The sequence below is a fragment of the Globicephala melas genome, chromosome 3 (assembly GCF_963455315.2).
Source record: "Globicephala melas chromosome 3, mGloMel1.2, whole genome shotgun sequence".
Taxonomy (NCBI): Eukaryota; Metazoa; Chordata; class Mammalia; order Artiodactyla; family Delphinidae; genus Globicephala; species Globicephala melas.
The window spans coordinates 61337793-61355734 of NC_083316.1; the positions used below are offsets into that span (position 1 = coordinate 61337793).

A 17942-nucleotide genomic window follows, 5' to 3' on the forward strand; every position below is an offset into this window, starting at 1 on the left:
GTTGTTCATTCTGCCCTTTGTATATACTCTATTAATATTGTTTTAAATAACGTGTTTTAAGACTTTCACAGTGTCTCACATTCTTATATGTGAGTATCTAACATAGGACATGAAGACGTTCGGCTATATATTTAATAAATGCTTTTTATGATTTTTTTGATTCTGACTTCTCTATTACCCCTTATCATGTGGTAACTGTAATTTGGAAAACAGCAGATTGGCGCAATGACCATAACTCTGTAGATCTCAATAAGATGGCTTTGTTCTCAAAGAGCAGCTTTTTCAACCAGTAAGTACATACCACAGAAATGAAGATAAAATTAAGTCTTTCAATAGTATACTGGCTGGCTTTCTGATGCTATGGTTCATTTAGAAAATCAAAACTAAATGTCACATAATCTGAAAGTAGTTCTACTTTCTCAACTGATCTTTGAAACCGGTTAACTACGCTGAAAATGCTCCTGGTTTTCGAATTGAATTCCATAAAACTTGTGCTCCTTTAATTGACTTTTTCTTAATGGCGGTATTTGCTGCTAATGTGTTAGGAACCATTTTCTCTTACGTATTCAATTAAAATTTCTACTTTATACTGTTACACACTTCTACATATTAATGAAGATTCACTTTTTCTTAGCTAATTCTTATGTTAAATACTTTTTAACTTGGTATTTAATGTAAAAAATATTCAAATTGTAAAGAGTAGTAGGAATATATTATCCTAAAACTAGACAATGGGAACTTAATTCATTGAATGGTCAGAAAGAATATTCTAATGCTAATTAAAAAGTCCTCTCAGAAATGAAAGATCCTGAAAAATTAAATAGAACATAGGTAGGCCAGCCAAGAATAACTTATTGTACTGAAAATTTTAATTTCTTAAAATACTAATGGTCAAAATGCTTTTCAAGCTTATTGTTTTTTTATTAAAAATGATTACCATTAATAAATACAATAATGGTTTTGGTCCTATTTTTCATAAACTCAAAAAAACAACTACCACAGAAGAATAGAGAAGTCATTCAAAAATCTCATAGAGATTTCAGTTTTATTACTAACAATTAAATCATATAAAGGCTTAGATATATAAACTCATTCATCCCACAGGGTAATCCCCTACTGAACACTGTCAAAAACATTAATACAATTCAATAAAGTGGTAAACTGTTAATTTTTGTTATTATAAACAGTAATTGCTATTTCATTTTAAATGAAATTAAGAAAGCTATTGGTACAGACTGTACTACCAACTGTTTATTTCAGTTTTAACTTACTGAGCATAAAAGAATGGCAAAAAATGTTACATTTGTGGGATAGTAATTTTTGTCAATATCTGTATGAAAACTACAAATAACTCTAGGTATTTATTGGAAGGCTTCTAAAATTTAAAACATTATTATAGCCATACCTTACTATAAAAGAAGCAAATGTAAAACATTTTCAATAAGTACAATGAGACTTGTGAGGCAGGTTAAGATAGCACAGCCTATTTAGAATTATATATAGGCATTTTATTCACTTTTGGCTCATTTTATTCACTTCCGGCTCCTCCACCAAGTTACAGAGCCAAATACCAGGCCACTGTGATAAGGCTGGACTGGAAAAGTGTCAACACATTGCAGAAGTGTATGAGGACCATGGCCATTAAGTATAAGTGCAAACTCTGCACTCCAAAGGCAGATAGAAATGGTTCCTAGTTGTGTGTCTCCCCTGCACTGGTATGGATAATTGAGAATTGACTGTAACTTAATCCTGTGAACAGGCATTAAGTTCTAAACCACCAAGACAAGTTATAGGCAAACTTTATGCTTTAATAAGAATTATACAACTGTGCTAAGTGTCTTACTTAGTTTTTTTCCCAATAGGAAAATGGCTTTCATATCAGTTGGTTTTGAGAAGGTAATCTGGCTATTTTCTTCTAAGAAACAAAAACCTGGAACACTGTCATTGCTTTCAGAAAAGTTAAAAACCCGCATACAAAGCAAAACAAAAACTTAATTAGAAGTTCCAACATAAACAAGGGTTACCCTATGTTGTTTTGTCTACTACAAAGGAACATATTAAAATAAGAATGAAGTATTGCTGGATACTAGATGTGTCAGGTAAAATTTCATACAGCATAAGCTAAAAGTTAAAGTTGATATACAATATTTTGGTGTTTTAGTAATTTCAATAATTCAAAGGATCCATAAATAAAACAGAACAACTTCTGCTGAAGAAAATCACTCAGGAAAGTGAAAAGAAGTCTTTAAAGCAGAAAACAAAACAAGGAAGACTTAGAACCAAAAATTTTTACTAAAAGCCTTCTTTTTGTTCATTTTTCCCCTATTGACCAACACTAACTGATAGATAAGGTGTATATTTGCATGGCGGTACCAATATGATGACCTTATATCCATTTTATTATTTTATCACCACCCTATGTGAGATACATAGGGCTTATCAAAAATTAAGACATGGAAGCATCAGATCTCTTGAGCAACTTACTTAAGGACCTCCTCTTCGCAAAAAAAAAAAAAAAAAAAAGGCACAAGGCAAATTTGATTTTTGACTAGTACATGCAGTTTTCATTCTGTCATGATTAGTAGATGAAGTTAGGCAACTCTGTAATGGCAGATCAAGACTTGAACTCAGCTCTTCTGATGTCAAGTCCAATGTTCTTCCATAGATAACAGAATTTCATTTCAATCACCTTCGTTCCCTGCCATCAATTTCCAAACAGATGAGGTACTTAAAGCCCATAAGGAGAAGTTATAAAGCCCAATAATGGCAGAACTGAGTCTAAAAAAATCCATATCACCCACAGAACTCTTTATATGCGGCCTCTCTTGCCCCGTATTAATTTAAAAATACATTTTTAAAGGGTTGAAGGCGTTCTCTTTGATTTTCAATTTATTTCCTAAATGTAATGGTGGAAGTATGCCATTGGCAGTAGAATGGCAGAGGAATTAAAAGATAGTTTGCAATGAATTCCTTTAAACTCACAGAGGACTAAGTAACAACTGCATGTTTATTTAAGGAGTAATTATTTTACTTTCATTTCAAGCCACTAGCATTCATAAGGATACAAAGAAGGCACATACTAATCACATTTTCTGTTACCTTTAAGGACAAATAACGTGGACCTCATGTTTTAGATGGTTGGTGGTGAAGATATTTCCTGGCCTAAGACACAGAAGCTGCATTTGGCCCCATGTTGGTTGTCTAGCAGCTCCTTATTACTGGAAGCAGCCTTAGGGAATTGCTGTCAAAAGGAAATCTATACCCAAACGTCCCCCTTTTCAAGCAAAAAAGTCCAAATCCATTGCTTTATACTGGAATTCACTGAATCTGGTGAAATAAGAAATTCTCAGCCATATCTCACACAAGGTACCTTTACAAATCACCAAGCTACTATAAAATGCAGGTATACTATCTGTATCTTTCAGGAAAGCCCACATCTGTGTACTAAGGATTGTATGAAATAGGGAAGAGGGCCTTAATCCAAACCAATCAATCAAATGTATCATCATAAAAAAGGAGGGGCACATATATGTTTAGCGGTTTTTATTTTCAAGGAAAATTATGAATTGAAAAGTATAGATTTATACATGTAGACAAGTTATCTCCACATCACGTGTCAGTGAACCTACCTGTGTATATTATCTTGGCCAGAAGGGACTACACCTACGTTGGCTACGTTTACAACCTTCTGAAGGATCACAGAGGAAGTGAAATTCTGCGGTGCAGCAATAATTACAGTAGAAGTTTCATTCATTCCCGTTAGCATTCCTGTAAGAGCAAAAGGCGGCTCCCTTTTACTAATTTCTTTATGAAAATTACATTAAACAATTTAAAATTCATAGCCAAAATTTAAAAACTTTTTAAGAGAAGAAATACCACTTCAGAATGTAATTTACAAGATAATTTTCATAAAATTAAAATGAACTGCAACTGATTAAAAAATTTTTTTAAATCCTCGTTTGTGTTGAAAAATGTGTAAAAATGCAGTCAAACATCACTCTTAATAACCTGATTTTAAATACTAAGATTGATAAAAGCATAGAATCACAAAGATAAAATTCCAATTTCACTCCCTTTAAAATATACACAATTAATTTGGGCTTTATAAACTATTAAGGTTTTACTTTTTAGGAGTTTGGTTTTTTTCCCTTCTCCTTTTCATTCAAAGATCTCTCTTACCAAATGCTGCTTCAGAACAAATCAAAGTGTTTCTGGAATAACTAGAAACACTATATTGTTTCTATATTGTTTCTATATTGGTCTCAATATAATGGATCAAAGTTATCTCAACAGTGACTGAAAGTCACCGAACAGTTACGTGGTTCTAAAACATAGACAAGTATCTAAGCTACACTTAGTGATAACAGTATTTGCCTAGTAAGTGGAACTATGGTTACTGACAAAAACAACTGAAATTTCTGAAGCAAAAACATTTGAACACAAAGGAAACAATGTAAATTGGAAAAACTTAAATCCCAGAGACATTTCAAATAATATTTAAGAAAGAAACTTAGTTAAGCAAAATCATGAACAAAAACCATATAGAATTAACACAAGGCATGCCATTAATATCAGAATCTTATGTACAAATGTTCAAAGGACAAATTCAATAACATATCAAACTCTTGGAACAAATACTGAAATTAGTTACCCGGTTAAAAAAAACCAAAATAGTTATAATAAATGCCATCTATCTGGATCTGTGATGTAAGTCATTGACTCCTAACGGTATCTACTAAAAATGATTATCTTTTGAGACATATGATATGTGTACAATAGTTTATAAAATTTATGAAAATGGTAAAAGCTGATTTTATGTTTTCAAAAGGCCCTCCACCTTTAGGATTATGTATTTAATTTTGTTATTTATTGCAAATACAACAGAAACATTTTAAAACCCCTATGATTTAGCAGCATGAAGACTAAAGCCTAACACTGTAAAAAGACTTACTTAGCTTTTAACAAAGAACAGTTTTTACTAACCACTTTCAAACTCGGGGACACTATGTTCTGTCTTAGACTGTATAACTTCAATATTAGGCAAAAGCTTTAAAAACCACACAAGCAAACACTGCTTTTAAGTAAAGCACAGTGGCTGCTGACATAACACTGCTGAGAGATGTGTGTACTCATTTAGGATTTAAACCTTCTCCATTAAGCTCTATTGAAGAGCAACTTCTGAATAAATGAATGCAACTATGTTTATGTTAAAAGCCTGTTTCCCTCCGCCTGTAATTAAAGGAAATGTTGTACAAAGCCAGTACTTTTGTCAAGCTCCTGTAAATGGAAAGATGGATAGCACTCAGAGAAGTGAATGCATTGCTTCATATTTAACCTTAACACTCTTGTCATTAATGGTTTGTCTAACTTGGTCTATAAGAGACAAGGTATTGCTCCACTGAAGTAAAATTAAAAAAAATCAACTAAACCATGCTTTTCAGAACAGAAGATTCATTATCGCCAGCTAATGTATTGGCATAAAGCAAAGTAACATGCTATCAAGTAAGGCACACATTCAATCTGCCTTCCCACCCCCCTTTATTTTTAACTCATGCTGTTTTATTGTTATAGGCAATTTGTACCACTCAGCATGACAGTGTAAACTGAATCAAGATTAATTTACATGCAAAAGAACACTTAGGAGAGCAGCATGGTAAGCAAATGTATTGTCTCGATTGCTGAGGTGGAAAAAGAACCTGGAAAGAAAAAAAGATGCTCTAATTAAGGGGCATCAAATATGATTGCCTGCGGTGGTTAAGGGCCAGAAAATAGTGAATGTCTGGCCATTTAAAGAATTAGCATCTTGCTAGCTAGCAACCCAGAAGATGGAGGTATAAATCATAATGAAATTAAGTAGCCATTCTAGGTTTCTTAAACCAGAGATTTTTTCTAAATGAAAATATATCAGGTATTCTTAAATTAACGAGAAAGAAAAATATGCCAAGATATCATTAAAAGTTTCTTCTACAAAAACAGACTTCAAATACTATACAGCCTGCTCATGCATAATAAAGGTAAAGTTACTGGAGAAATATTTTAAAATTCTCAGATACAGAATTTGTTGCTTCATTAGAATTTACCTAATTTTGGTGAGGCACTGGACAGCACTTAATTTAGGTTAATCAGCTGTAATTAACTGCTAAAATGTAAATAAAACAAGAAAAGATTTTTAAAATTTCTTGTAAGTTTTAGATTTCCAATTTAATTCATAAGAAGAGGAAATTTGGAATAAGCAGTTGGCTTGGGTCTCTTACAATTAAAACTGCTTCAAGAAACGCAATTACAGTTTTAAAAGTAAAACAGAGATACTATTGATAGTACTGAAATCATCCCAGAGCTAGATCATGAACTAACTTCGCAAGGCTCAAAACTCATAATAATGAAAAAAATATGGCTTCTGGTTAAGGCTCATAATATGAATACTCTGGATAACTTCAAAATATACAATAAACCAATCTTTTGTTTAGTACTTTGACTACCAACCTTATAAAAATGCATGTTTGGTCATGGAACTCTAAATGCAACAACTGAGAAAAAGTGATAGAGCAGGCTGTATATTAGGAATAAAACATTTCCGTTTAAAAAATATTAATCTAATATGTACAACCTGTTAGAAGTATTCTTATTTAATATTATATACACTTTTCAAATATGCACATCTGTATAAAAATAGAACCATATTTCTCATGTTTTTAATTATAATTTCTTCAGTTAAATCCCAGTTAATACATTTAATACATTTCTTGAGTCTTGAAATATATGCCCTGTGTAACGAGATATTAAGTGTGTAAATTCATTTTATTTAAAGTAGAAAAACAAGTTAAAGCTAGCATGTAATGATGCACGCAGACATTTCTTAAATTTATTGGCATTTTAACTTCCCGAAGTTTGCACTGATAAAATCTGAGGAAAGTGATTTTTATTCTGATTTAGAATTTTCAGTTAATGAGTCATTTATAGGTATCTTCTGCAAAATAAGCTAAGCTCTTCCTAGAGTAGTATAACAAATAAATACATGTGTAAAGTTGAGAATTGAGACCTCTATTACCAAAGCAGCTGAAATCTAGAACTAAAAGGATGCTATTGAAGACTTTAAACCTGCGGTAAATTTGTCAGCATCAAGTCCCATATCAAAGAATGAACTTAGGAGGACAGAAAGCATGATACAGAAATGCCAAGAGACTTGCAAGGATTTACAAATACTCCATATAAACTAATTTTCAAATAGCTTTATTCAGAGTAGCCTTTCTGCTCTATTAAACATAGCAAACAGCTGCCAGATTTATTCAGACAAATAATCAACAACCATAGAAGTAAAATGGCAGAAGAAAAAGGAATTTTGGCAACATCTCCACAGAGGACCACAGCTGTTCTCCAAGCGCTCCTCTCTCACGTGATTACGGTTCTGTATGGCTAGTCAGGGAAAAAAATCCCTCAGTCACAGCAGAGCACAAAAAACTTGATCAAAATATCAAGTACATAATTCTAAACCAAAGTTGAGGAAGAGGAAAGATATATAATAATCTGCTGCTTTAGAAATACTTTAGCTGCACTTTTCAAAAAAGGAATATCCCCTTAACAATAAATGTGCCAAGGCTTTATTCAGTCCCTATGTGCCACTCACCTGGGTTTGCTGAGCAGGTGTAAAGCAGAGAGGCAGGCTTTAGCCAGCAAAGGGTAAGAATAGCAAATGTAAGAATCAATTCAATTGGTCAATAGAAAAATAAAATCACATATATGACTTTCTATAGCAATAATCAACATCCAAGAAAAGTAAACTCAAAGATGGATTTAGTCATTCTTTTTTATCACTTAAAAATAAGGCAGAATAAAAGGTTACTATTAATTTACAGTCGTGTATGAGATTTTCTTTGTGAGATTCTTCTACAACAGGTCCTTCTGACATTGTGAATTGCCAAGGTTCATAGTTTAAAAAAAAAAAAAAGTCTCTGGCACTACATGATAGAGTGCCAGGAAGCAAGCCCTTCTCTTTATGTGTAGATATTTGTGTTTGCCTGTACTTTGTGAAAGCTTGACAGGTATGATTTAATGACCTCAAGATGAAGGGAATCTTTGATAACCCCCTCCAAAGGAAAAACTAGCCTAGATTCACATAAACTTTAAAACATTGCTGACTATACCATTTAAATATGTCCTAGTTTTTATAAATTCAATTCTTAAACACATAAAATGAGACAGTTGTTTTCCCTTATTCATACATGACAAAAATTGTTTTTATTAGAAAGTATGCCTAACTCTAGGGCAAGCCTAAGATATTAATGCTTTCATTATGCTGAAAATATTTTTTTTTTGGTGCTTATTTTAAAATGTTTCAGCTCTGATATAGCCTGACAGCATAGCATTTCTTCAATACAGAATAAGGTCAAAAGAAAATGGAGGTATTTTAATGCTATAATTAGGATTTTATTTTGAACGGTAGGGCACTCTAATGTGTACAGGGAAAAATAATATTAGTAGAACACGAAAAACAGTTCTATAGTGAGAGGAAATACAGAAACATAACATGTATAGTGATGAGACTTTGCTAAGTCCCAAATTCCTGACATTTTCACTAATACAAAACACATGAATATATCATTAGATTGACAAACCAAAACTCCAAGATTTGAAAAGTTAATTAAGAATCAATTTATTATTTAAAAGACATATTAATCAATTTGCAAGTATGCCAGGAATGTAGACAAACATATACCTTTAAGGTTATTTGATAAACGCAAAGCATTAGCAAAAATTGGAAGACTGTGCATTGACATCTGTTAATGGCTATGTACATATGGTAATTTATTTTAGAGACCAGCCAGAGGAGTGTGCACATGTTATTTGGGATGCCAATTTCTAGTAAATTGTAATAATCTCTCACCTTGCTCTTTCTTAAAATCTTTCTCTGACATGGCCACAGGTAAAAGCAGTTCTCCAACAGGAGGCTGAATATTAACACTGAAGCAATCATCCTTGGTACTAAGGAAAAAACACATTAAAGCTGACTAAATGCTTAATAAACAAACATTCTTCTTAATACTATGCAGTTAAATAGGTGCAATGAAAGCATACAGAGATCTGCTTGGCTTAAATATCACAGCTAAAAAAGGTTTGAAATATTTCTCAACACTATCTGCAGAGAAATACATCTGTTACCTGAACTAGAAAACGTGTATATATATATATATATATATATATTTTTTTTTTTTTACAAAAATATGCAGTTATGGTAAATATGACATAGAACTTTTAAAAATAGGTAAGCAGCAAGGGTATACATCCATTACTATCAGAGGAACACTTAATGCAGCTTATCTAGTAGAGAATATCTTATCTTCAATTTTGTAGTAAAAGTGTAGAAAATGGAGTGGCTTAGTCTTAAATAGTTAAGATATGTCTTTTAAGATATTAATTTTTAAGTAAAGAATAAAATGGAGTGACCATACTGTGTTAAGATATGTGTGAAAAAAATAATACCTCATCTGCAAACTTGCTTTCTTAAAACAAAACCCCTCATTTTCTAGTAGCATTATTCACTGACATTATTGAACATGTGGTGAAAGTTTTTCAAATTACAGGATATGAAGAATCTAGGAAAGGCAACTTTCTATTTTCATCATACAGAAAAACAATACTGAGTGCATTTATTTCATTTAAATCTCATGAAACTACTATCTTTATTAAAAAATTACTAAAACTGCTTTTAAAATGTTTTAAAATTACAAGTTTGAAGTTAGGTTGATGAGTGTATCAGTTCGCAATGTGTTTGGCTGCAAAGAAGCAGAAAATCCAACTGACAATTTCTTGAGAGATGGGTGCTTATTGTTCAGTGTATAAGTAATCCTGTAAGTTACCAGTCAAAGGCTGGTTCAATGGCTTAAAGATGCTGTTAGGAACCCAGGCTTCTCTAGCTTTCAACTCCGCTAGCCCTAGTGTGTTGGTTCTTATCCTCATGGTTGCCAGATGGCTGCTGTATCTTTAGGTACCACTTTAACATTCCACTGAAGAAGGAAGAGTGATGATGGAAGAGTAGTGAATAATTGAGCCAACTGACAACTAACTACATGATTTTTCCTACAATACATTCTTATGAATACATTCTTATGAAGACTGATCACATGGCTAAGATTCCTATTTCTGTACTACTTATTCTCATGTACTTCCTTGAAATAAATTTCCTATTAATTGAGGTAACAATACTGTAATATGCAGCATGACTATAAGCTGATCTCTTAAGGTGCAAAAGCCGATTATAAAAAGCCATGTGAGGTAACCAGAATTCAATCAGATAGCATTTTAAACGTAGATGGAATTATATGATGCTGAGAATTTGAAATTGTGCAGAATTCTGTCAAGTTCAAAAGTCTTTAAGCTTTTAGACAGGTATAAGGAGCAAAATAAATGCAGAATCCAATCAAGTATTAAAAAAAAAATTAAGCCAACTGAATCTGTTCCTTTTTATCAGGAAAGCAAAAGCTTTACTGAAAGTCCCAGGGAAGGAATTCTAGTTTTGTGTTAGAACTGGGTCTCATGGCCAGTGGGAAGATGGCTAGGGAGATGGGAATTGTGGATAAGAAACACCAAACATTAGGTTAAGAAAAATACTTTCTTGAAGGGTGGGGTAGGGACAAATATTAAAATATAAAGAAAGAAAAGAAAATCCACTTTGATTTTATGCTATTATATACTATAAACTTTTAAGCTGCCTTATTTTTTTTAAATGGAACAAGGTACGGACTAAAAAAAAACCAAAGAATGTTTTGAATTATTCACACATGGATTGCCCAAGGCAAATCAATAAATCCAATTTATTTATTAATTCAATAAACATTTACTGAATACAAACTTGATCCCATGTACTGTGTGAGTGTCTGGGGATTTAAAGACAAGTAAGATTGGCTCTTGAAGTTCACAAGTTTAGTGAGAGAGAAAGAGTTCAATTATGTTTATAACAGAAAGGTAAGTGCTATGTTAGAGACATGTAGAAAGTATCATAGTCCAAGGAAGAGGGGCTGATTAATTCTGCAGGAGAGAGGTAGAGATAAGTTTACTTCCAAAAGGAGGGAGAGGAGCATTCTAGGGATTCTACACCTATGTTTTGGGAATGGTGAGCAGTGTCGTGTGTCAAAACATGGGATTGGGGGCACACTGTAAGGAACAGCATACACAGCATGACCATTAGTCCCAGTTCTCCCATGGCAGTTGTCCTGGAATCTTGTTCAGTTAATGTCTCCTTTCACTCTCTGAAGTGTCCTGATTTGTATGACAAAGTGTATGATTTACTCTTATAACTCAGACAAAGGTGCTTCAAAGTTTCCTGGAAAAAAAAAAGGAAACTACCAGAGACTTCTGACATAGGAAAATAAATGACCCCATATGTATTTTATAAACTCCGCTGGCAGTGTGTAAAGGTGGAGTACAGGAGAAATCCAAGGCAGGTAAATCAGGAAGGAATCTAATTAACAGTCTAGGCAGGGGTTTTTAGCACTGTGTGTTTTACTTTAGTACATCATAACAATGATCCGAAGAGGTAGCTTCTGTTACCCCTAATTTATTAAGAGAAGTTAAACAACATGCCCAAGGCCACACAGCTAGTATGAAGAACTGAACACAGCAGCACTGGGATTTGAACCCAGGTCTATCCTACTCCAAAGTCAGCTATATAATGTCTGCTGCCATATATATATATTTTATTCCACTATACAAGGTTGCTTCCCTAGGGTGGGTAGCACTGAGAATGGGGGAGGTGCGGGTATTTTATAGTTAAAAGGGACAGATCTGGTGACGGATGGGAGGAAGAGACTTTGAACTGTCTAACGTGAATGACTGGGAGGATGACTTCCTCCACTGAAGAGGAGTTTTGGGGATTAAACAAAATGATTTGGATTTAATCATGTTTTACTTTGAGTACCACTGAGTTACCCAGGAAGAGATATTTAGCAGATAATTGGAAATACAGATCATGAATCAGAAAAGAGGCCAGGGCAGTATATATGAGTTTGGAAGTAACCAGAATGGTACAGGGAAGGGCTGAAGCCTTGTAAGTAGATAAGATCATGTAGGAAAAAAGCATATACCAAGAAGAAGGATAAGGTGGAAACCTGGGGAAGCCCTACATGTAAGTAAAAACAGAAGTGGTGCAACTTGCAGAAGAGCCTGGAAAAGAGTGGCTGGGGAGAAAAGGTGTGTGTCAAATACTGCAGGGAGGAATAAAAAGAAGCACGTGTAAAAGCTAGAGGAAGAATGAAGAACGCAGTGAGTTGAAGGTGAATGGAAAAACTGGCAGGGAAAAACATGGGACAGAAAGCAGCAGAAGCTTCATGAGGACGTAGAGGCAAAAGAAAAATGCTTAAAGAAACTTGAGCATAATTAAAGGCTGGTGCAACACAAAGAAATAGGGTAAGGTCTTAGAGGAGGTAAATGAGGTTGGGATTAAGAGCATAAGAACTAGGTGAATGGGTCAGCCCTGGAATAAAGGAGGATATTTCTTCCAAAAACAGCAGGGAAGGAGCTATTAAGATAGAAGTGTTGGGCTTCCCTGGTGGCGCAGTGGTTGACAGTCCGCCTGCCGATGCAGGGGACATGGGTTCGTGCCCCGGTCCGGGAAGATCCCACATGCCGCGGAGCGGCTAGGCCAGTGAGCCATGGCCGCGGAGCCTGCGCGTCCGGAGTCTGTGCTCCGCAACGGGAGAGGCCACAACAGTGAGAGGCCCACTTACCGCAAAACAAAACAAAACAAAACAACAAGATAGAAGTGTTGAGGGTAGGACACTTGAAGGATAAGACCAGGCTGATGTAATGGAAGGCTAAGTCACATTAAGAGAAATGTAAAGGCTGATAAAGGAGTAAATGGATAGGTATATATATCATGAACTAATTTAGTGTTAGATATAAAATTTTGGCTTCAAATAACTGGATAAATCAGTGTTCTCCAAAGTGGGAAAGGACAAGGCACTCCCCTGAGGTAGAAAATCCACTGATGAAAAAAACCCTATCAATTATGTTTATTTTTTTCTCATTCTATCTGAAGTTCTATATATATATATATTTTTTTTTTTTAGATGCTGGGGGTAGGAGTTTATTAATTAATTAACTTATTTTTGCCGTGTTGGGTCTTCGTTTCTGTGCAAGGGCTTTCTCTAGTTGTGGCAAGCGGGGGCCACTCTTCATTGCAGTGTGCGGGCCTCTCACTACTGCGGCCTCTCTTGTTGCAGAGCATAGGCTCCAGATGCGCAGGCTCAGTAGTTGTGGCTCACGGGCCTAGCTGCTCCGCGGCATGTAGGATCCTCCCAGACCAGGGCTCAAACCCGCGTCCCCTGCACTAGCAGGCAGACTCTCAACCACTGTGCCACCAGGGAAGCCCTGAAGTTCTATTTTTGTCTGTACATAATATCTTAGTACATACATGTTAGCACAGTGACACACACACACAATACATATAGGGAGTGTGTAGTATAAATATTTTACTCAGACGTATACAATTTAAAAAGTTAGGGACCACTGGGTTAAATTACACATACTACACTATCTCTACTTATGTTTTCTTTTAGATTACGGGTGAAATGACCAGCCTTCTCCTTTCCAACACTCCTGAAAAGGATCCCATTTACCTCTTGGTTAAAGGTAGCTCTACAGCACTGATGCCCAGGGAGAAGGGTGTGAGAGCGGAGAAAAGAAGGGAAAGCAGACTTGCCTTCTAAGGCATGTATGAAAATCAAGGTGGATAAGCAGAAGGCTTAAGTTTGGGGGAAAAAGGTGATCCTGAAATGTCCCCACAGGCAAAAATCCATGTGTTAAGAGATAAATATATACTATTCAACTTGACTGGGTATGTTTCACGTTTGTTACTTTTGGGTAATGCATGTTTTATTTTCTGTGGTTGGTGAAGTGATTAACATGTAATGCTGTATGAAAAACGAAGGATATAAGTTCATCCAAAATGGGTCTTATGAGACAAATGTAATAAAACTGGAATATTGCTGTGGCAGACACTACTTGTTGCTTACTCAGTATTTTTTTTTCCCTTTTTCTTCTTTACTGATATAATCCTGATTTTGTTCAGGTAGACAATGTGCCCACCGGAACACTCTCTTCTCAGGCTCTTATAGCTAAGACTGATCAAGTGACCTGGTTATGACCAATGAAGCCTGAACAGAAGTCTGCTGGGGACTCCTAGGAAAGTTTTGCTTTTCTTCTTTTTTTTTTTTTTAGTATTTCTTTTTATTTTTTGGCTCTGTCGGGTCTTAGTTGCAGCACGCGGGATCTTACGTTGCAGTGCGCAGGTTCTTTGTTGCAGCGCAGGCTTCTCTCTAGTTGTGGCACGTGGGCTCCAGAACATGTGGGCTCTGTAGCTGTGGCACGTGGGCTCTGTAGTTGCGGCACACGGCTCTCTAGTTGTGGTGCATGGGTTCAGTTGCCCTGCGGCACGTGGGATTTTAGTTCCCCGACCAGGGATTGAACCCGTTGTCCCCTGCATTGGAAAGCGGATTCTAAACCACTGGACCACCAGGGAAGTCCCAAGTTTTGCTTTTCTGACACAGATGTGGCTCCTCCCTTCATGTCACTTCTTACCTTTTTTTTTGGCCTAGAATGCAGATAGAATCCTGGAAGTAGAGAAGCCATCTTGTGACCCCGAGGATGACTGGCACATGCTAATGAAATTAGCTCATGGAACAAAAAGTTGGAAAAACCTTATACCAAAAGACATTGTGGAGCTACTCCAGCTGCTCTTAACTGCTGTCCTGTGTTCTTCTCGTACCAGGAGAATAATAAACAAACCCCTATTTGGTGAAGTCACCACAGCTGGGTTTGTGTTACACACAACTGAATGCAAAATCTAATTAATATACGTAACATACTGCATAAGGCAGTCTCAGCTTCTAAGCAAGGTTTGGCTTAGCGGGGAGTAAGATGGAATGTTTCCTCTTTATTTTGGGGAAAATTTACTTTCATTTATATTAGTGTTCTAGGATGCTCTCCATAGTTTTCACACGCCTCCTTTTAAATATTTTGCCCTTGTATCGTTCGCTTCTCTCTCTTCTTCTTTTCTTTTGTCCCGCTCTTTTTCCTCTCATTTCTTTGGTTGAACATGGGGCTAAACACAGCTATCTTGACATGGATAGGGGAATGTTGAAAATGAGTAATGATAGATGTAAATTTAACAGAATTAACAGTTTACCAGACCAACAAACTACTATTATTAGGCAGCTCTAAATAGCCTAATTACATGGGATCAGATGTTGTAACAGTTTAATGTAAGACAAGATTCTACCTGTTTTATATTTAACTGTAATGCATATACTTGTACTACATATAATCTCATTCCACAGACTCCTACGATCCAAACTGGTAAATTTTCTAGGTAAGAAATGTGCAAGTAGTCTAACCATTGTGAGACTCAAATTTCCTTATCTATGAAGTGAGAAAAATGACACCCTTGTGAGCTCGTTTTAACGATTAAATGAAATAACATAACCCAGTACAGTGCTTAATGCATAACTGATACTCAAAACCTACATCCATAATAGGGATGTATCATAATTTATTTAAGCATTCCCCCATCAATTCTCATTTGCAAATTTTCTCTATTACAAACAATGTTTACTTAATAACCTTGGATAGATCTATTTCTTCAGCACAAGCACCAATATCTCCCCATGCTTGCCACCCTAAAAATGAAATCACTAAGTTGAAGAGTATGAATAATCAGCATTTGAAAAATACTGCCAAACTGACCTAAAAAACGTGGTGCCAACTTGAAGTTCCACAAACAGTAAATAAGAATACACGTTTTTCTGTACCTTCCGTGTCATAGATTAAAATTATTTTAAAATTTTGCAAATCTGATGGATGAAATTTTTTTTATTTCCCTATTACCAATGTTGTATATGTTATTGTTATGGATCATTTGCATTTCTTTTCTTGTTAATGAACTATTCTCAACCTTTCTCCACTTTTATATTAGATTCCTTTTTATTGATTGCAAGAGTTCTTTATATATTCTGGTTACTAAACTTCTGTCTGCTAAATATGCTGTAATACTTTCTATCTCTCATGTGTTATGGTATCTATTTTTTTCTTCTTTGTAGAGAAGTTCAAAATTTTTAATAATCAAACCTGTCAATTTTTCACTATATCTTTCTGGATATTGTGTCTTGCTTGACTTTTGCCCCCAAAGAGTATAAAAATATTTGTCTATATTATTTCTAAACAATTTTATAGTTTCTATAATTAAACCATAAATCCATCTGGAATTTATTTTGGAGTAATCTGTGGGAGGAAGGTATCTTTGGTTTTTTCCCGATAATGGTTCTCACATCATTTACTGACTGGTCCATTCTTTCCCCAGTGATATGAAATGTCAGCTTTATGATATACAAAATTTCTAAATTCTCTGTTTTGTTTTACTGATTCCTTTGACAATAGCCAATTACAATGAATAAAAATATTCTTGTGACTTTGAAGAATATCTTGAAGTTATTATTGAAAAAGGCTTTTCTCATTAAATTTTTGTTTTGACTTTTCTTGGACATTCTTTTTTCCAGTTGAATTTTAGAAATTTGTCAAGTCCCTTGAAAAGGCTTACTGGAATTTAGCATTCAATCAAACTGAATTTGAAGATTAACCTGGCGGAGAGTACTCTCTCCCATTTAGGAACATAGTATACTTATTACATTATTTATATCTTCTTTTTATGGCCTTCAGGAAAGTTTCAGGTTTTTAAAAAAAAATTTCCCACATCGGTATCATATATTTGTTAATTTATTCCTTTCGTTGTTCTTGTAAAAAGAATAATTTTATTCATAATGTCTTAAAATTGGTCAGTCCTACCATACAGAAATGTTAATGATTTTCACATAATGATCTGTACCTAAACAGTATCCTATTTATTAGCTTAAATAATAGATTTTCTATTGATTCTAAGACTCTGTGGGTTGGCAATTATACACTGAATAAAAATAATAATTTTGTGTCTTTCTTTCTAGGATTTATAACTCTAACTATTTTTACTTGTCTTTTTGTATTGGCTAGAACTTCCATAAAAATGTGAAATAGTGTTGAAAGAGGGTAACCCTCTCTTGCTTTTCTGACTTAAAAGAGAATGCTTCTGATATTTCATGTGGTGATAGGTAACTTGTATGTCTGATAATAAACACACACACAAATTTTATTTTGTAATTCTCAATTTTTCTGTGCCATCCTCTTTAAGGTGGGGTTCTTATAAATAGTATATATTGAATTGTGCTTTTTACATGTTCAGTATCACTGGAATTTAACTTATTGACAAGAATTCTGATAACTAGTATTGTGGCCCCTTCTAGTCATCTTATTTTGTTTTCTATTTACCATGCTTTTTTTCTTTTCCTGCTTTGTTAAACTGGTCAAGTTTTAAGCACTCCGTTTCTTCTTCCCTTTAGTCATTTGGAGGTTATAATATATCATATTTCCCTTAATTTAGAGGTTAGCTTTAACATTTTAAACCATATTTAAACTCCTTTTAGCCATCAATCAATCCTCTTGTCATGCATGACAAGAACACCATCATTCCTCATACTTGTCCACATCGAGATTTTGGTTCCAGGTTATTAAAATTTATTTTTTACATTAGGGGTGAACAATTATTTTTACACATTGATGGATTTTACAGGTTGAATTATCTGTCTACTTTTTATTCTGTTTTTCTCTGTCACAAAATAAAAAAAATTTTTTTAACTATAGTGTATCTTTGAGTAATCCTTTCAAGAAAGGGTCATTGGTGGGTAAACTGATGGAATCTTTGCTTGTCTGAAAAATGTCTATTTTGTTTCCACCAAATTTTAAAGATTATGTCCCTTGCCTTCTGGCCACCAGAACTGATGACAGTACTGATAAGGAATCTGATTCCATTCACATTCTTGTTCATTTTTAGGTAAGCTGCTTTTCTTCACCTCTCTGGAAGATAC

General features: G+C 34.5%; 1 protein-coding gene across 4 annotated transcripts in view; it reads right to left on the minus strand.

The window, feature by feature from the left end:
* Positions 1-17942, minus strand: part of AP3B1 (adaptor related protein complex 3 subunit beta 1) — a 275059-nt gene that overhangs the window by 8168 nt on the left and 248949 nt on the right. For 2 of the 4 annotated variants that reach the window (XR_009563389.1, XR_009563390.2), the window contains exons 25-27: positions 8882-8979; positions 7625-7661; positions 3630-3768 (exon numbers count right to left, since the gene is read on the minus strand). Coding sequence is in view for 2 of the 4 variants with exons in the window: in XM_030846347.2 (XP_030702207.1) it covers positions 3630-3768; positions 8882-8979 (237 nt within the window). In the remaining 2 variants the exon portion in view is untranslated. The remainder of the gene's footprint in view (positions 1-3629; positions 3769-7624; positions 7662-8881; positions 8980-17942) is intronic. The other 2 variants (XM_030846347.2, XM_060295923.1) reach the window with 1 other exon arrangement.